Source organism: Musca autumnalis, unplaced genomic scaffold, assembly GCF_047663935.1.
Source record: "Musca autumnalis isolate F117 unplaced genomic scaffold, ASM4766393v1 scaffold_3, whole genome shotgun sequence".
Taxonomy (NCBI): domain Eukaryota; kingdom Metazoa; phylum Arthropoda; class Insecta; order Diptera; family Muscidae; genus Musca; species Musca autumnalis.
This window is the reverse complement of record NW_027411866.1, coordinates 260,920,764-260,941,884: the sequence shown is the minus strand read 5'-3', so window position 1 is coordinate 260,941,884 and position 21,121 is coordinate 260,920,764. Positions and strand designations below refer to the sequence as shown.

At 34.8% G+C, this 21,121-nt stretch overlaps 1 protein-coding gene across 21 annotated transcripts in view; it reads left to right on the top strand.

Moving 5' to 3' along the window:
• rdgB (retinal degeneration B) overlaps positions 1-21,121 on the top strand; it is a 60,052-nt gene that overhangs the window by 25,510 nt on the left and 13,421 nt on the right. For all 21 annotated transcript variants that reach the window (XM_073978255.1, XM_073978260.1, XM_073978248.1 and 18 more), the window contains exons 2-6: positions 19,068-19,258; positions 19,328-19,472; positions 19,534-19,725; positions 19,795-20,232; positions 20,733-20,992. In XM_073978255.1, the coding sequence (XP_073834356.1) occupies positions 19,181-19,258; positions 19,328-19,472; positions 19,534-19,725; positions 19,795-20,232; positions 20,733-20,992 (1,113 nt within the window). In that variant the 5' untranslated portion in view covers positions 19,068-19,180. The remainder of the gene's footprint in view (positions 1-19,067; positions 19,259-19,327; positions 19,473-19,533; positions 19,726-19,794; positions 20,233-20,732; positions 20,993-21,121) is intronic.

Sequence of the window (21,121 nt, the reverse complement as noted above, 5' to 3'; positions counted from 1 at the left end):
CAGTATTCGCGGTATTTTCATTTTTCACAGGTCCATTTAACCGTCAAAACTTACAAAAAAAAAGTAGTTCTAAATAAAAACTTCACGGGGAATCAAATGAGACCAAAATTATAATGATCGGGACAATAGCTTAGCAAAATAACACATATTTACATAACAAAAAATAAATTTTGGTTTGAAAAAATCGGCTGCATCTTAGCATTAAAAACACTATAAAACATCTTTATTTTGCACAAAGTGCATACAATTTTGTTCCGCATCCGGTTTCAGTGTCACCATCAAAATCTACATCGATATATAATCGGTGTCATGCTTAAGTGCTCCATTTTAATGTTTTGTGTCACAACTACGTGGAACTGACTAAAGAAAATATTTATATTTTTGACTTGAAATGTTAACAATATATATATTTGCAAAAATTTTGAGGAATATGTATTGGAATATAAAAGATATAGAGATTTTTTAAAAAAAAATAATTTTTGTCGAATTGTTCCATATCCACACTTATTACGCAAATGTGAAACATTGTAAATCACATGGAACAAAGTGACAAAAAATGTTTCATCTTTGCCTCAATAAATTAAATACTTCTAAATCGAAAATTAAAATTCTGATTTTTGAAATGTGTTTTTAAAGTTGTAAGTTTTTAAAATATTAATTTCATAACTGAAAAAAGTTTAAGCTTTCGCGACAATGCGTGACAGGAAAAATATAAAAAGTGTGGTTTAATCACAAATCAAGATAAAACAAAAAAAAAGACACGTTGGCTTCAACCCATTTTTACACACTCTTTAACATAAATATAGCCACAGCTTCCACGCAAATTAACTTTGAAGGCCAATATTTTTTACCAAAAGCATTTAATTTGTATAACATACAACCACAATTCGCGAGTTATAAGCGGGTAAACCGTGACTTCAACTATGTTAAATTTTCAAAAATATTGCCCATATAAAGTTCGGCTCAGCCGAACTTAACGATTTTCTACTTGTTTAAATACTTACATATTTACATACTCAGGTGGCGGTCAATAGAACAGTTGTCCCGATCCAGCTGGTGGTTCGTAGATCATTCGAAGAAATTTTCTTACAACAGATGTTTAAGTAGCATCCTTTGGCCAATATGTAATATTCTTCTTCCTCTTATTCCATAACACAACTCACATTAGTAGATTCTCCTACAACATTTTTAAAGGTACATATGAGTTACGTGTGCTTCTTTTATTTATCGACCTATGATGTCAATGTCGTCTGCATAAGGATGTGGCCTAATTATTTTCTGTTTACCTCATCTTGACAGGGCGATATAGCCTGACTCCACATTGCCAGATGCTTTGCAAATGTCCGAAAATGTCTTAAGTATTGCATTTCATAACGCCGCAATACTTAATAAATGCAAAGCTATGTATGTACTTCAAAGCATCCCAATTGCGCATTTTAAAGCAAACATGTATCATTTTTTTATGTTTGCCTGTTACGGCGATATTGATTGCCAACACTAAAAATCTTATTCATTCCCAGCAAAATTTGAAGGAATGGGTTCCATGCGATGACGTGATTTCATGGCATCTTCTGCATTGGTTAAAACGAAGTCGTGAAAGATCCGATCTTTTCATTAGCTTTTGAACCAATGCAAAGGAAATCGTGAAAGATCCGATCTTTTCATCAGCATTTGAAGCTATTCAAAGGAAGTCGTGAAAGATCCGATCTTTTCATCAGTATTTGAACCCATTCCTTCGATCCAATAGAGATGATTTTTGTGTTTTTATTTATTCAATTTTTTCTAAATATATAAGATTAATTATTTACAACTAGCGGACCCGGCGAACTTCGTCTCGCTATTAAGGAATAAAATTTCATACAAAAACTCAATTTTCGATTTTTTCAATTTTCCGACTTTTCCAGAGAGATTTTCCAAAATTTTCTTCCGTAAAGACCTTCTCCTCGAAAATACGAATAACTGACAAAAAATTTTACAGAAATCGGCCTAGCCGTTCTCATTTTATGAATTACTATACATTTTTTACACCATTTTTATATATATAGATAAGCTTGATGTTGTCGGAGACTCGAAATCACAACTAACGTTTTTAAAACTCTCGTCGTAATGATAATGTCATTGCAAAGGGTTGGCGAAAATGGCATGCCAAAGCATTGGTGGAAATGACATGCCAAAGCATTGGTGAAAATGACATGTCAAAGCATTGGTGTAAATGACATGCTTTGAATCCCAAAATGAATAGCATCTTTTGGGGTCCACGCTCATATAAAATTCATCGATGAAGATGCTAAAAAGATGACATGCCAGATCACTTTCACCCATTGCCTTCCATACATACATACATAAGGTCTGCTCGATAGCTCCGCAAGTAAAAAGTATTTGCAAGTTCTTGCAAGTACTTGTAACTATTTCTCATTTCTATTTTATTGAACGAGTTTGTTATCGAACAGCATTTTGTAAAAGTTTGTACAAATTTGTACAAATGATATTTAGCTCCCAAAAAATATATATATCCCTATTGTACATAGGAAATAGAAATAAGAATACAAAATGTCTTTTTGAATTTGACACTAGTATTACAGGAGAATCAAACACCTGGCACTTAGTTCTACCTGTAAATTATTGTACCATGGTACTGTACTGTATTAAAAAGTTGTCTAAGGCACTTATTTGTAGACCGAGTTCAGTAACACATTCCAAACTTCATCAAAATCGGACGTATATAACGTGTTTGGTGCCGCAAATACGTCAAATCGGACGAAAATATATATGGGAGCTATATTCAAATTTGAGCCGATTTCGATGTAATTTGGCACATTTATTTTCAGACACATATTCCAAATTTCATCAAAATCGGACGTATATAGCGTGTTTGGTGCAACAAATACGTCAAATCGGCCGAAAATATATATGAGAGCTATATTCAAATCTGAACCGATTTTCACCAAAAGCAATAGCGTTCTTGCTATGGCTAAAACAATTATATCCCCCAATTTTCAGCTGAATCGGACAAAAAAAAAATGCGAACAAAAATGCGAGCAAAAATTTGTAGCTGAAAACAACCGTAAACGAAGTTAATGCTAAAAAATTGTATTTTTAATTTGTATTGTATATTGTACCCTCAGCCTTTAGGCTAACGGTAAAAATGTACCTCATCGAAATAATGGTCTTAGACTAATCACATGTTTTGACGAAATTCGCTTCAAGCAATTTGGAGTCGATTTAGCCCAGTTCGTCCGTCTGTCTGGCTCGAGAGCATGATAACTCTCGAACATATCAACAGATTTGGTCCAAATTCTGGATCTCGCAATATTTTGTCCAAACTATAAGTCATATCGGTCCACTCCTTCTGACACTTGCTCCACAAGACACCAATTTTTCCTAGAATGGTGCGCACAATAACTCTCGCTGTTCGAGGATCCATTGCACATTTTGACCAATGGTACTCCTTGCAGTCTTGTTTACATCGATATTTTATTTTTCGTGGGTAAGTCCATGATTTTGTCAGTAATGGTCCAAAAGCTCTGAATTTTACAGTGACTAAACTAAACTAAAATGACGAAACGCCAGCGTTGCCGAATTTGACGATTTATCGTCATTTCGACGATTTTTTTGGCCCAAAATTTAAAAATGAAGATTTGAAGATTTTATGGTCGGAAATGACGATTTTTCACGTAAGCGAAAATTGCAGGAAATGGAACGTGATAATTATATCTTGAACAGAACTTCACGAAGGACTTTAAGGGAAAAAATGTTGCATGCTCGATTTTATGATCTTTTTTAATCTTCCTAGCAATTTCTATCCAGATTGGTTATATTTAGGCGTCTGGATTTTTGGTGGACAACGGTACCTCTCGAGTACATGTATTTTGATGGCTTTGGTCTTAACTTCGAATTAATTCAGCTGAAAAATGTCGTTTAGGATTGCTATAATTTTTCCACAAACATACCAGACGGGACAAGGGAGACTTCTCTCATATCAATGAGTGCATCCCGATTCATATTAGCTCACAGATAAGGGACCTAGTGTTTATCGCCGGGTCCGAACGGCGTGTCTTAAGGGAAGTTTTACATGGCTGAAATACTCGGGAAATGAAATGTCGCCAACATTACTGCGGGGTATTTTAGTGGATAAAAATCTTCGAATGCCCTCTTTAAGCGCTCAGTCAGTCCGTTTTGAATGACCAAAATGTTCGGTCACACTGTCTAGTAAGCGTTATTTGACCAATGATGTCAATGCTTTACGCAGCTTTACCTTGCTGTATTACTGTAAACTCGATAACCATAGGGAAAACCCTCATCCTGTGAAAGCGGTTTTTGGTTAGATTTATTACTCTGGGTTGTAGATCTTATGTAGATAGTCTTATTCACATAACTATCTGCAAAAAAAAACGCATAAAACGGTAGCCAAATTTAGTTTTGGAACATGTTGACGTTTTTAAAAATTTTATTGACGATTTGACGATTTCCCATCGAAAACTGTCGGCAACGCGGCGCAACGCCCACAACCGTGAAGTTATAAAGCCTAAATGTTTTAATATTTTTGTCGGAAAGTTTATACGTTCAAAAATACCAAGAAATTTTGAAACGCCCTGACTACACAATTTGTATGAAAAATATTTTGGTTATGTAGGTTCGGAACAATCTCCTCTGAACCTCCGAACAACTTGCTCTTTCCATATTCAGTCCACAGGAATATCAAAACCTGTTCTCTACTACACACGCAACAACACACAAGCGGCAAAAAAATGTTTTTACTCGTACTCTATTTCAAGCATTTTCACTCCAACCCGTTTTTTCTTGCAAAACTCGTACTCGCAACTCTTTTCACTCGCGAGTAAAAACGAGCAAGTCTGAAATATGCTTCGTGAGTGACGAGTAAAAATAGAGTATAATCGATTTATTTGTTCTACTCGCGCGAGTACTCCCGCTCGAATTCGAGCGAGTATATCGGAGGTCAGTTCGAGTTATTCTTCCTTTTTAAGGTATTTATTTCAAATTATTAATTGATGGCAATATTGCATATAGAATCAACTAAAAACAAGTAAGAAAGTATCAGTCAGCTGAGCCGACAGAGATACACCCTCAGCCACGTACCCGAAGAAAAAAAGTTAACACAATACTTCTGTAGGTTTTTTTAGCTGTTTGGAAAATTTTCCAGGATGGAAAGGGCCGCAAAAAACAACATGTTGCAACAAAATTCAGAATGATCCAAGACGAGTGCATTTTTTCCAAACTTTGGGTAGGGTGTACCGATAGGAGCGATCCGATGTAGTACATATTCGGACCTAATACAAATCTGTAGGAAATATTTTTTTTTGTCTTTATTAGTCTATGGATATTTTCCTTACAGACTATATAATTAAATATGTTGTACTTAATTTTCTGAATTTAAATTAAACACCTGCATGGATACATCTGAATATATCAGTTCCGACATTTTTCAACATTGAGTGAGTATGGATATGTAGAATGTAGTTTCAGTTACAAGTTGATACTGATATTTTTTCAAACAGGTATGATATGAGTTGGTATATACAGAAAAAAAGGAACAAATCTGTTTATATCTGGTTTGTACAAACTGATATAAATGGATATTGGTGTGATACAATAAGTACTTATTGTATGTAGCCCAAACAAAATAGGAATTGAAACAGAAAAATTCCCACAGAGCTGAATTTTGGAGGAGATGTAGGATTGGTCATTACAAATAACACATCTGCACATATAAAGCACCTATAACATCTTTGACCCGAAACTCAGAATACAAAATCTGGTTAGGCCTGGTTCTGTGGAAATCACTTTAATGTCCGAAGTATGTAGGTGGATAGTACTTTGGTAAATGTTTTGTAGGTCCATTCAGCTAGGACCAACATCTACCTTACAAAGTAACCCGTCGTTTTAAGGCCTTTTGAATGTATTATTCACATTTTACAACCGAACAGGTTGCAATTTTGTGTTTTGTGACCAAAAACTTCTCCACCAAAAATGTTTTATATATGTCAACGTTTTGTATAGACCCATACAAATCGAAGCGCCACTTTAAGAAACGTTGATGGTGTTATTCCTATTTGACCACCAATTCTGTTATTTTGTGTTTCCAAAGGATAAAAGCAATTGTACAAAAACTGTTTATATAGGTCCACGCCGCATATAACGGTACCACCATGTTTCACGTTTTTTCAAGTTTTATCAATATTTTCAAAATAATTGGTCATAATTTGGCATTAAGGATTCTCAGTGGTTAAAAACTTCTCCACCAAATATGAAAGTGCTAACAAAACAAATATACCATAGCCATATATGTTATGGTGAGAATTGTATTTGTATTGTATTTTAAATCTAGTTATAAAATAACCACGAAAACCCTTCAACAATTGGTTTGAGCGCGTGAAAAATTGTGTAAATCAAGCTGGAAAATTCTTTGGAATACAATAAAACTATTTTTTTATAATATCCGCGTTTTCATTATTAGGCCGAAAACTTTTATAGTAGCCCTCGTACATTCCACTCGCTGAAACCAGAAAAACATTCAAATTGGTGCGTTCAGTTGTAACTGTTCATGTCTTTAACATATTTATCCCCTAAATAAAAAAACTGTGGAAAAATGTTGTTTTTTATGAAATTTTGCTTAGAAGTTATTCACACAAGCCTTTTACACCTATAGTATCTGTTGGTATCTGTAGTATTTGAAAAATATCTGTTGTACAACAGAACGAAAAAAAAATAAAGTTCTAACTCGTTCATATACAACACAGAACTGTTTCTATCAGTTATGTTATTGTGAGTATACACAACCCAAACAATATCATAACTGTTACACTCATTCCCACATTTATATCATATTATATCTGTTATGTATATGATATATCTGTTTTGTTGATACAAACAGTTATACCATTGCACGTGTTTAATTTAAATATATTACAATTTTACTTTTCATTTTACAAAGTTTGAGCTAAATCATTTTCTCTCTTAAAGGGTTATTTTACACATTAGCCAGTTTAGGTGGTGCCGATAGGATTTTCTGGACCTTTTTTGGGTCATTATCTCAGGAAGTATGGACTTTCCCACGAAAAAAAATTACTACGTCGTAACAGGGACCGCAAGTGCAACCTGCTGCGTCACAAATTAATAAGATCAGTAGTGCGATTCTCTAACTCATTTTTTGAGTTACCGACAAAAATCGGTAACATTAAAACGCAAAATTATGAATGAAAAGTTCAAATAAAAGTTAACAACACTGTTGCTATCGGTAGAACTTTACGACTACTTTTTATTGGTCGCTAACTTACCGAATAATATCGTTAATTACCGAAATTGTAAGCATTTTAATTTTACCGACATTTGTCTGTAACTCAAAAAATGAGTTAGAGAATCGCACTACAGAGAGGAGTTGTTAAACTATACTTTTTCCAAATTTTGTGTGGGAGGTACTCAAATGAGTGGACCGATATAGTCCATATTAGAACTCGATCTATGCCTGAAAGTAATATTACCAATAGCAAAGTTTGGCTCAATTCGGTTATTCCCTCCTAGAGTTATCATACCCACAATCTTGGCGAAAAAATTTTGAACCTTTGCGGGGGAGGTACCGGAAGGAGTGGACCGATATGGTCTATCTTCGAATTTAAACTAAGTTTGGACAAAATATTGAAAGACCCAAAGTTTTAACCAAATATGTTGATCCGTTCGAGAGTTATCGTGCACTCCAACTACGACACATGGTATTATATGGGTTGTTTGCAGTTTTCGTGCTGATTTCTGAGGACATATGGACTTGCACCTGAAAAAAATTATATCGTCGTAATGGGGGTAGTAAATACAAGTGGCTGCAACAAAAATCAAAGCGATTCGAGAGCAGGCCTTAAACTGCACTTAAGCAAAATTTTGTGTGGGAGGTACCCGAAAGAGTGAACCAATAGGGTCCATATTGGAACCTCATCTATGTCTGGTAGAAATGTCACGATGTGCAAAGTATGGACTAATTCGGTTACTCCCTTCAAGAGTTATCGTGCGGACAATTTTTCCGAACATTTTTGAACTTTTGTGGGGGAGGTACCTGAAGGAGTGGACCGATATGGCCCATCTTCGAACTTAAATCAAATCTGGACAAAATATTTCGATACCCAAAATTTGAACCGAATCGATTGATCCGTTCGAGAGTTATCGTGCGCACCAGCCAGCCAGACAGATAGACGGACAGACATTGCTAGATCGACTCAAAATTGTCTGAAACGGATATCGTACAAACATACTTGGGGTCTAAAACCATTATTTCGATGAGGCACATTTTTGGCCGTGTCAAAGTGTAAATACCCTCTTTAGCCTAAAGGCTGAGGGTATAAAAAAGTTAAAAATAGCTTTTCCTAACGCTACACAATATTTTTAACTTTCATAATTTTTGGTCAAGTTAGTCTTAAATACCATTTATCCATTAAAATACTAATGAGGAGAAAAATTCAAAGTGTTGTTCAACTGGTATTCGAAAAGCAAAGCCTGTCAACGGAAGAAGAAAAGTTCAGCTTTACAAAGGTGCAAAGTAGGTTGGCGCTACAGGTAGTAATTGTGATCGGATCGGAAGAAGGCTATTAATTATGGTGATGGTCGAATAATATTCAGGAGTCAGAATTGGGAAAAAAAAATTACATATATGGAGGAAAATTCGACATTTTATTGTTATCGGTAATGCATTCCATTTTTTATTTTTTTTTTTTTTTATTTGAATTGAGTGTAATGGTTAATATCAGAGCCCACCAAGTAAAATTCAGTGAAGATATTACCTACGTTTATGAGCTTTTTAGAATCTATGAGTGTCGCGTATACATGTATTACTGCAATACATTAAGGTTGGACTGTCTTACAAACAATACAACTCAAACAAAAAATAAACATACTTTTTTTGTTATTTGTGCATGACGAATAAGGATATGACGCAAATTTGTGTGCGACGCCGATTAAAAAGACTGTGCTTTTGTGTCCGTTTATGGAGCTCGACAATGCATACGCTTAAGAATTTTCGGTTCATGTGAAAACTTCAAAGTCGAAACCTGTAAAACTGAACAAAATTCACATAAAGATTATGACGTTTTCGACGAAAAGTAAAAACATTACATTGAAACGAATGCCAACAACTTACAAAAAATCATGCAATTGTTGTAATCACAATTTAACAAACTCAAATATTTCGTTGCTAAAAAAAAACTTTAAGAATATAACATTTTAAAACTTAAATTACAATAAGAGTCATTCCCTATTACATTTAAAATCGAATACATGTCAATATGATTCAACAGTGATTCATCATAGGATGTCCTTACTGCAAAATCTACACTGCTAGGGACAGCATGTATGTTTTGACCTCAAAAACGATTTCAAACGTCTAATGACATTCTTAGACATTTCACATGTGGCACATCATTATGGAAGGAATACCACCAATTCATGTATAATTACAACTAATATGTACATACATATATGCATGGTCACAAATAACTAGGTTGATTTCAAAGCTTATACACACAGCTGAACCAACCAATACATATTGTGCAATACATATTGTATGGTATGCATGCATTATTGTCCTTCCTAGATTCCATCTATAATCGACTACAAAGAAATTTAAAGCGGAGGCAAGTGTCATTCATTTTTTATACATATTAGTTGTCGTTTTTTCATGATGTCATTCCAAATCCGCACAATGACACTATGTATGTATGGTGTTGGATGGTCTCAAAATTGTCCTTAGACATAAGGTTCAACAATTATGGGGTATGAGGACATTTTGGAATGATTATCGATTGTTTGTCATAAAATGTACGGGAAATGATGTCACTGCTTTTGTTGTTTAATTTGGTCAATAAAACAAAAAGAAGTTGTTGACCAACAAAAAAGAACGAACTAAAACTAAATAAAGTTGTAACTATTTTTACGTAGGCTTTACGACAGATTTGGAAATGACATACAATCATATCCGAGTAGATTCTAGAAGGTATAATATTGGTTGAACAGTGGTAGTCATTTGGATCCCAAGATTTTAAAATGTAAATAAAAAATCATAAGCGAAGGCTATGGTCGCCAGGGGGCCGACAATGGATGAAGATTAAGCATAAAGTATTTTTATTTTCAGGTAGTATAGATAAACGCGGAAATTAGTATATTAGATAATTAATTTTAAAAAAGATTTTCTGAATCCGTTAAACCTTTCACTCAAAGGTTGTCCAAAGACGGTCTTTGTGCTAGAAAACACTGTGTGACCTGACAATGCAAGATCGTCATGAGATATGGCGTGAGATAGAAACATCCTTGAACATGTCTTCCATCCTTTCTTAGCCACAACAATGAACTGATAAAGTTTTTTCATCACTTGGACCATAATTTCGGCCTTTAGAGCATTTTCGTAAAAATTCACCTTTGGTTCCATACAACTGACTATAGAAACAAGGTTCGTTCAGGTGGCACGGGTTAACGTTAACCGATCCCCATAAAAGTTCATACCTAAGTTTTTGGATCAAATGGAAAAGACAGGGGGCCGCCCTAATGTACGTATGCATGTCGGGGTATAGCTGTTACAGCCCGTCAATTATATGTATATCCAATTCACTAAAATTATACCAAAACTTTAAAATTTTAAGTTTTTTGTTTGACATCTTTGTTCTCGGCGGTTTTGTCCTGCCGATTTTGAAATGGAAGGCATTTGAGATATTGTACACCATGACCTTAGTCTTTCTATGATTACACCGTCCGACAATCTTCAAAAAATTTTGTTACACTAGAACCGGACTATATACGTTTGAAAGTATAGGCAAAATGGAGTATAATGGTATTTTAAATTTTTCGTTTTCTCATAGTTTTGACCTTTTAGAGGTCAAACAAATTTCAAAGGTCAACATTTTTCAAAAAGTAATTTAAATACTTGTAATCGTCGTACGATGCTGGTATTGGGGTCATATTAAAGAGGAGAGTATAGGCTTTATATAATAATTATAAATTATTGTATTCCAGGATAAAAAGGACATCAAAAATATCCTTGAAAAATTAAGTCAAAAGTGAGCACTTTGGCAGGCGCATATCTTCTAAACATCAATTCTGGACAAATGAAATCCACCAAACCTCATTTTCAAGGTCAACATCGCCAAGGTCAAACCCCTAGAAAAAGTTATAGAAGATGATGAAGATGAGGTTTGGTGGATTTCATGTGTCCAGAATTTATATTCTTTATGACAAGAGCTACAACTTTGCCTCCATGAACAAATTAAAATTCTTCGCGGTTTAGAAGATATGCGCCTGCCAAAATGATCACAGCATCGTACGACGAGTAAAAGTATTTAAAATATTTTTTTTTTTTTGAAAAATGTTGACCTTTGAAATTTGTTTGACCTCTAAAAGGCCAAAACGATGAGAAAACGAAAAATTAAAAATGCCATTTTACTCCATTTTGCATATATTTTCAAACGTATATAGTCCGGTTCAAGTGTAATTTTGGCTGTCGGACAGTGTTATTGGTCAATCGTCAAGTCCTTCCGCAAGGATGTCTTCTAAAGTCTCATTTTGATTGGCATAGAATCCGACGATGCGCTAAATCTCGAGTTTGCTGCGGCTTTGGTCAGGTGAGAGATTGACTATCTCCTTGAGAGCGGTAGAGTTCGCAAGCGGGCCCAAGTTGTACGTGTCCTCACTGATATTGGCCCACGTTTAGTACCATGTGGTCCAACGGTTTGTCTTTGACAAATGCTTTCCTGGTGGTCTTTGTGTAGCCTGAGTAGGGGGTCTACTGGTGTCGGTCAACGCATAAAGCCGTAAACACGTCCAACGTTTCAGTAAAGCTGGCCGTCTTTTCTGATAAATGAATAAAGAAAAATTTGGTATATGTTACCCCTGCTCTTTTATCCTTTTTTTTAAGAAATGACGCCCAACTTTAGTGAAACGTTGGATGTGTTTAAAGCTTAACACAGTTCGTCCGTGTAATGCTTTTTGCTAACTTGGCGGCTCCTTTCCCGTAACCAAGGCACTTTTTTCTTCTTACATGGTTTCGCATTTTTTTTTTTGCTCTTCGATAGATCTTATCATCTTCGCAGCTTTTGAGGATATTGAGGAAGTGTCTTTGATCTTGAGAGCATCCTGATTTTTTTCAACCGCGTCTTGCATTCCTTCGTCGTTAAGCCTTTAACAGCTACTTCCTGGACCTCCTCTTTAGTGGGGATTTCCACAACCTTGTGTTTGTTCTGCTGTTGATGTCGGATTCGGAGTCAAAGTCGTTCCTAGTCCCCGATGGTTGGGTCAATATTAAACTCCTCATGAGCTTACCTGTCTCCTCCTCCTCCTTTTTCCGGGGCACCCACATATGTGGGAAAGACTTACTCACGATCGATAGATGACGACGAGGTGTGACTTAAATAAACCGTAACTTTTTTCCTTATTCCATTTTTGTTTGTTTTAGGAGGAAATTCAGCCAAGTTTCATGAAAACCGTCATCAGAAAAATCCATAATTTATAATTAGAATTTTTTATGTTCATTCTTGTTACAGCAGGTACCCCACAAACTTTTTATGTTTTTGCCTTTTTAATGTTTTATTTTGTGACAGTCTTCTTGTTGCTATCGGTTAAATTTCCCACCACTTTTAATTACGGAAATAGTATAATAGTAGAGGAAATGCACCACCTTGTTTTTCCATATAACTGAATGTATATGCCCTCAAATTTCTATTGATTCTTTCCATTGTCAGAGTCAGGGTGGCAAGGAGAAGTGGGTTAAGGGACGTTAAAAATAGTAAAGCAAATTATAAACGAATTTTCTACATACCATTTCTAGGTATGCAGGTTGATTTTATTCATCCATGCACATTCTGTTCCTCTCTTAGTGTGTGTGAGTGTGATGTTGAAGCTCATACTGCCAATAGCACCATAGGAGAAATTGTACTGAGATGATGGCTTTAATAGTTGCTGTGTAGTGCCCATTAAATCAATTACATGCCTCAGTAGAATTGGTATTAAGTAATTGTTAAACAAAGTCATCATCGTATATATCGTTAGTAAGGGGAACACCAGCGATAGCACCATCATAGTCAGCAACAGTATAAGCAACAATTTCCTGCATAACAGCTGGAAGAGGAAACAGCAAGAATTCTTATAAATGTCGTTGCCATATTGTCATAGTAATGTGTGATTAACCAAGGGCATTAATAAGACTAAGAATCGGACTCATGTAATCCCACATGCCAGAATTTAGGTGTTCTATGAAATGAGAAATCACCAATTGCACATAATTGATGCAAACTCCACAGTTAATCGATGCAAAATAAAAAAAATTGTCTATTTTCCTTTCCTGGATAATCACCTTCGATATTGATATAAAAACTTTACGTCAAAAGATTGGAGGTAGGACAGGTATAGGCTGTCGTCCGTATCGTCAGATTTTTTGCAGTTTTTAAACTTCGTCAAAATATTTCAGTTGCACACTAATGCATTGTTCATCGAATACATCATAAATAAAAATGATACATGTGTGTTAAAAATGCGCAATTGTGACGTTTTGAAATACGTAGCTTCGCATTTATTAAGTACTCTAACCAATAAAATATTGAATCGGTACACGAAGACATATGCTCTGTTCCAGAACCTGCAATAATCTACTAATTTTTACTACGATAACAATTTTTCCTTTATGTTATCGGAAAAAATAGTGAAAATTAGTAGATTCTTGCAGTTCTGGAACAGAACAATAGATAAATATAACAGTATGTAACATATTTTGAGAGCGGAATAAGATACCCAAAACATTCGTTTTCATCTAAGCAATGAAGTCGAAGATATTTTTATATTATATTTTTGACCCGAATTCCCAGATTATTTGAGATTATTTTACTCACGTTGCCTCCAACAGTCATACTAATTCAAATGCAAAAACGAAATCTATTAGGTTTCCCTTATTTTTACTAAATCATACCGCCATTCGGATAAAATTTCACAATTTGGCACCTCTCCATATATCCAACTGATGAATGCGTCCTTAACGTGAAAAGAGAACACAAAGTGCCAAGCACACAGCGTATAAAGGTTTTAATGGAAGCCATTCATATGCACCGTTCGACTCGGATATGAGGTCATCTTTAGCGACCGCTGATTCTGTTTTCCTTTTTCTTGTCTTATTTTCTGTTTTTGCGCTGGAAAATAACAAACCTAAATAGAATTATATTATTGTTGTTACGAAGGCGAGTAACCCACCACCTCCGTCTAATAATATAACATCGTCCAAGTGCATAGATTTCGAATGAAACACTTGGAATAACAACAGGAAAGAGAAAAGACCCCGTGTTGCGAAAAAAGAAAATAATTTGCATAACATGCAACAATTGGAAAACATTTCCGATGAATCTCAACCAAACGTTGATTAGTAAACAATTGCAAATTCAACATTACGAACTTATTCGAATGAAAATATCTAAGGTATATTAAAATGTTATTTGTCTAATCTATAGGTAAGAAAATATATCGTCTGCTCCGTCGGAAAAGGTCGTAAGTCCATCTCAATAAATTTTTCAGGAGGAAGAAAAAACATTCCAGCGCTTTCTCTACTAAAGATGTTATTATGGTGGTAAAGGCAGTATTTTTCGTTTATTTATTCCGCTTCAATACCTGTACTTTGTTTGATAAAATTCCATCGCGTTTGGGAGATAATTGGATGTCTTTGGACTTACGACCTTTTCCTTGTAAAGTTTTGTATTTTTGTAGGGACTTACGACCTTTTCCTACAATTTACGGACGTTTTTAAAATAAAATTATTATACTTTACAAAACAATGTGGAAAGGGTATTATAAGTTTGTTTTGTCCAATATTCGTGTAACATCGCGAAGTATTCGTCGTAGACCGCCTCCCCTTGCCATTTTTTCATATCTTGACGAGATAAAGCGATCTAGCTATGTGTGTCCGTCCATTGTAATAAAACTCCAGGCCTCAATTTTGGACCGATCGTCACGAAATTTTGTGGAGAGGTCGGGTTCCGACCAAAAGTGACCCCATTAGATGTTGGTTATGATCGAAAGGTGTGAAATGGACCAAACCCACAATTTTTACCCGACTTTGTAGCTGTCCTGTAGATCGCAGTAATATTCCGATCGGAGCGAAATTTTAAGAATGATTTGAGTTCTAGACAAAGAATAAGCTTGCAATTTAACATGGTGATGAGATAATTATTAGCGGGTTTAATGGACCAAAACTTTTGTATGAAATCTTATATATAAAAGACAATGTGTGTATGTTAGACTCAAAAACGGCTGAACCGATTTTTTTTGAAAATTTCAGAGAATATACAAGGAACAACCGAGGTGAAAATAGGTTTTATAGTTTTTGAATTTCGGAGGGGCCCTATTTTTTAAAAAACGCTTTTTTTGCAAAAGTTATGAAAGTATCGTTCAGAAAATAAATTTGCGAGGCAACGGTTGTTGAATCTCCGACCCTTAGTACTTATTCCATGTAATTTTCAGATTATGCACAGAAATGTCCCTTGGTGGAAGTAGGCTATATATTTTGTTGAATTCGGAGGAGCGGGTTAAAATTGTGCTCTATTTTTTAAATGCGCCATATATATAAAACTTACGAACGATTCGGTTTCTCCAATCCTGGGTACATATTTTAGCAATAAGACCCGACCAGAGTAAAATTCTAAGTCTGTATAACCCTTACCGTTTGTCAGTCTTTTGAAATTAAGATACAGCTCGCAATTTTTAAGATAAATCTTCGTGATTTGGTATAGAAGTTTCTACTACTTCTAGGATGTTTGGTATTGACGTCATCAGAGTTTTCAGAATCACCGTGAAAACCATAGGAAACTAGACCTATGACACCATCGTCTAATTCCATTCCAAATTCATACTGCTCTTTGTTAGCAAAAACAATGATGACTTCTTAGTTTAATAACATTTCAATCAATTATTATTTTAGAATCATTTAATAATATAAACATTGCACTTACCCGTCCGTTAGAAGGTATTACTTTATTGAATTCGGAATTCAAACTAATCTCGTTATGTGAATGTCCTATGTCCTATGAATGTCCCTAGAGAAACCACAAATGACCAGTTGATAAAGTTAAGTAAGATATACGACAGTAAAACAGTAAAAGTTTTGATTTTTTTTTTTTTAATTTTTCAATATATGAGGTGTTTGAACACATACAGCATCCCAGTTTGTATCAATGAAAAGGCCAGAAGTCCATCTTTCATAATCAGTTCGCTTATAGGGGAAAATAGATTTCAAATGTAAATTTTCGTTGCAATATAGAAATTATCAAATTTTTGTTCAAATGTTTCGTCCATTGGCTCCGCCAAATATCTTCCGATTATCATATAAACGTGTGGGTTAGTTCTTTACATTGTACCCCAACCATGGATGACGTTAAACATTATATCTGAACTACATTAGCTGTAGTATTCTTTTAAAGTATACATTTTTCTGTGGACTTACGACCTTTCCGTATTAAAATTTGTTCGTTTTGTGGACTTACGACATTTTCCGACAAGGGCAAAACATATAGAAAAACGCGACATCCTACAATTTTCTTTGTATCATACGACGTGTTTTGACCTGTACTATCATCCTGTAACAAAAATGCGATTTCCAAAAAAAGTGGACTTACGACCTTTTCCGACGGAGCAGACGATATGTATTTCACAAAAAAAAATTTCTTTGTTTATGTTTTCCATTGCCGATAGCATTAGTTGATGGTGCTATTTTTATACCCTCAGACTTTAGGCTAAGCAGGGTATATACACTTTGAAAATGTGCTTCATCGAAATAACGGTTTTAGACCCCAAGTATGTTTGGACGAAATTCGTTTCAGACAATTTGGAGTCAATTTACCATGTCTGTCCGTCTGTTTGTCTGTATGTCTGGCAAATTTTGCAGTTCGGGGGCAAGTCCATACTTCCTGAGATAATGGCCTTAAAGCTCCAAGAAACCTGACGGCACCAACTAAAATGGCAAGGCCCAAGATAACTCTCGCAGGGAGTTTCTGATTGGTCCAAACTTTGCACATCGTATTATTTCATCCAGTCATGTATCAGGTTGGAACATGGACTATATCGGTACCGTCTTTGGTTGCCTCCAACACAAAATTTGGGAAAATGCAGTTTGAGGACTCGTCACGGATCTATTTGTAAAAATTAGAAGATTCTTTCAGTTCTGGAACAGACAAAATTGTAATTTTTATTATAATAAATATTTCAGTTCTATAAATAAATAAAATGTTTTCCAAATGGAAATTTACCCCCAGTTTATGTATTTCGAAACGAAAATGTGTGCGCATGAAACACACCCAAACCTTAGTTTTGGAAATATTATTTCCTTTGCTTTTGCTTTAAAACAAAAAAAAACAAAATTGGAAAGCACACTCAAATTTGGTAGTTTTTCTTCCGCATTCGTTTTCTTATTCATCTTATTCAAAACTTTTCACATGATGTTATACATACTACACGCATTTTCTTCGGTATAGGGGCATAAAAGTATAAATATTTTTGTTTTAATTACACTGTGATACAAAAGTGGACAAAATTTTTTTGCAGGGGTTCTGATGCATAAATTCGGTATTGTCGGAGTCCATGGAAGACGAAAATACCTTTGGTTTATTTGAGTCACTTCGTTTTTTGATTTTATAACGGTAAATGTAGTGAAAAACGGGGTTTCTTGGATTTTCAACTTTAAACGGACATAAATTCTTTTTTCCACAATGGAAATTTACAGCTTATTTTTTATTTAAAAGGTGAAAATCATGGCTTTCGAAAAAGCCATAATTAAAAATCGGGTAACAAATGGTTGAGTTATAGTGATTTAAGTGTGACAAAAACAAATCGGTTGAAAAATGCGTGAGTTATACCATATTTAGTGTTTTAACTTCTTGGTTTTCCCTTTATAAAAGATTGGTACCTTGTGCGTAATTATTAATCAGACAAATTCAAACTACAATCATACGCGCCAATAAAGGTACCAACTTTTATAAAGGGAAAACCAAAAGTTAAAACACTAAATATGGTATAACTCACGCATTTTTCAACCGATTTCATTGGTTTTCCCCATTTTGTAAACCTAACTAAATTTCCTTTTTGATAAAAGTAAATAATTACGCAGCTTGGTGTCTTCTACGCAGCCTAGAGCACCAGGAAAAGCATTTTTATGTTTTTTAATGCGTTTTTGTCACACTTAAGTCAACCATTTGTTACCCGATTTTTAAGAATTATGGCTTTTTCGAAAGCCATGATATTCACATTTTAAATAAAAAATAAGCTGTAAATTTCCATTGTGGAAAAAAGAATTTATGTTCGTTTAAAGTTGAAAATCCAAGAAACCCCGTTTTTCACTACATTTACCGTTATAAAATCAAAAAACGAAGTGACCCAAAGAAACCAAAGGTATTTTCGTCTTCCATGGACTCCCACAATACCGAATTTATGCATCAAAACCCCTGCAAATTTTCACTGTAGCACAGTGTTATTTATCCTAAACAACCGAAACCATAATTTTGAATTAAACGTCCATGTTTTCTATTGTTAAGCTGTATTGACAATTTCATTTAGTCGATAATTATATAACAATGATATGTGATTTGCAGTACATGCACTGCATTTACTTTTATTTTTATGACAAGACACATTTTATCCCAACGGTCATTAGTTGCATCTGTTGATGGAATCCTACCAAAAGCATTGCAATTCCAAGTTACTTACGTTTCAAATTTATATTAAAACAATAAAAATACAAATTTTTTTGAGCTTGAGATCTGTTTTGTTGTTATTTATTTTGTTTTTCCAATATTTCGCAATTCATGAAATTGCTTCCTCAGGGAAAATAAGTAAATTGAATGTCAAAATTAACTTAAAACTATGATAGAGTTCACCATCATTGTCGGTTGTAAATATTGCACTCAATATTAAAAAAACAAAATAAATAACAACAACAAAACAGACCTCAAGCTCACTTGTATTTTTATTGCCAATAAAAATGTCGAAGAAATCAAAAAAGTTATATTAAAACAATTGGCTTTTATAAACGCTAATAATTCTTTTGTTCTTTACAGAAATCTTAAAAAAATAATAAAAAAAAACCCCTTCACTAAAACACGATGCTAGTTTAATAGTTAATAATTACTAACAAAATTCTACTTGGACTGTAAAGAAGGAAGTATTCAAGATGTTAATTAAGGAATATCACATACCCTTGCCACTGACAGTGGATGAATACCGTATTGCCCAGTTGTATATGATTGCGGTAAGTGATAATTGGTAGATTATTAACAAAGTTCCTCTCATACAGAGTTTCTCTCATAATTTGTTATAGAAAAAAAGTCGAGAAGAAAGTCATGGCGAAGGAAGTGGAGTGGAAATTATTATCAATGAACCTTATGATGACGGACCGGGTGGGAAGGGTCAATATACAAAGAAAATCTATCATGTTGGCAGTCATTTACCTGGCTGGATAAAAAGTAAACAATCTATAAGAATACAAATTGTTTTTTACAATGTACTAATGTCTTTCCTTCCAAGGTCTATTACCTAAAAGCGCTTTAACTGTAGAAGAAGAGGCATGGAATGCCTATCCCTATACTCGTACCCGCTACACTTGCCCTTTTGTGGAGAAGTTTATGCTCGATATTGAAACATATTATTTTCCCGACAATGGCTATCAGGAGAATGTTTTCAAACTAAGTAGCAGCGAATTGAGAAATCGTGTAATCGGTAAGACCCTCCAAATTATGTATTGAATCTGTTTCCGTTCAATGTTTTTTTTTAATTTTCGAATTTCAGATACAATTGATATTGTCAAGGATCAGCTTACCGGTGGTGATTATGTAAAGGAGGAAGATCCTAAACTGTTTGTTTCCGAAAAGACCGGAAGGGGTCCTCTGCAGGATGACTGGCTGGAGGAATATTGGCGTGAAGTTAAAGGCAAAAAGCAACCAACTGCGAGGAATATGTCGCTTATGTGCGCCTATAAAATATGTCGTGTAGAGTTTCGCTACTGGGGCATGCAAACTAAACTCGAAAAATTCATACACGATGTGGCGTTACGGAAAACTATGGTACGGGCTCATCGACAAGCATGGGCTTGGCAAGACGAATGGCATGGCTTGACAATTGAAGATATAAGAGAAATTGAGCGACAAACCCAATTGGCATTGGCCAGAAAAATGGGTGGCGGCGATGTCAGTGGAGAAGAAGAGGAAGAGGAGGAAGATGAAGAAGGTTTGTATTTCAGACATTGAAATAGCAAAAAATCCCACGTACTGAATTTTGGTGGAGAGCTAGGGTTTGCCAATATCCTAAAAAATTTCGCAATCGGTCGCAGTGTGCAAAGTAAGTTATTCAGAATCAAAGGTCAAATTTAAAGGGTTTTCAAAATTTAAAGAAAAACAACACAACTGAGATTAAGCTACATTACCTTACATTTATAAAGTAATACACAACAAAACTGCCAAAGTATATCTGAAAAAGTCTAATCAAAATGTGAGCGTAAATATTGTAGACGGAAAATTTCCTATAAGTTTAGTCTTTAATTTTTTTCCAAGATCGAACCGTTCTTTCCAAACATTACTTCTAATGTCACACCCTAGCCCTCCACCAAAATTCAGCTTTGTTGGGAATTTTTGCTAATTCCCCCATATACTCATGTCTATTTTGTCTGGCTTATTTCTTCTTTATTACTTACACTTTAATTGTGTATAAATTTTTTTTACTATCAACAGAAAGCATTTCCGAAACTCACCCTCCGAAAGCAATTGAACCTCCATCACGCGATGAACACCACAATAAAGAACCTCCTGTGTTAACACAACAACCACCTAGTGAAGAAGTTTCGTCGGACGATGAAGGCCAACCAGAACAAAATAATTCCAGTGAACGATCTCGCTCGCAAAGTATACAAATGGCAGCAAAATCGAAATTTGGCTCAAAGCCTGGTGGTCTCCATTCACCACTTGGGTCTGCCCAAAGTTTTGAATTGCAGGTAAGCATTTTATGTCAATCAACATCAAAAGTTTGTACTTTGCATGATGTTTGTTAAATATTTGAAGTGCAACAAATTCGGATCTACTTGCTACATAAATTTTGTTCCTTAATCTTCGTGGTCAATTCA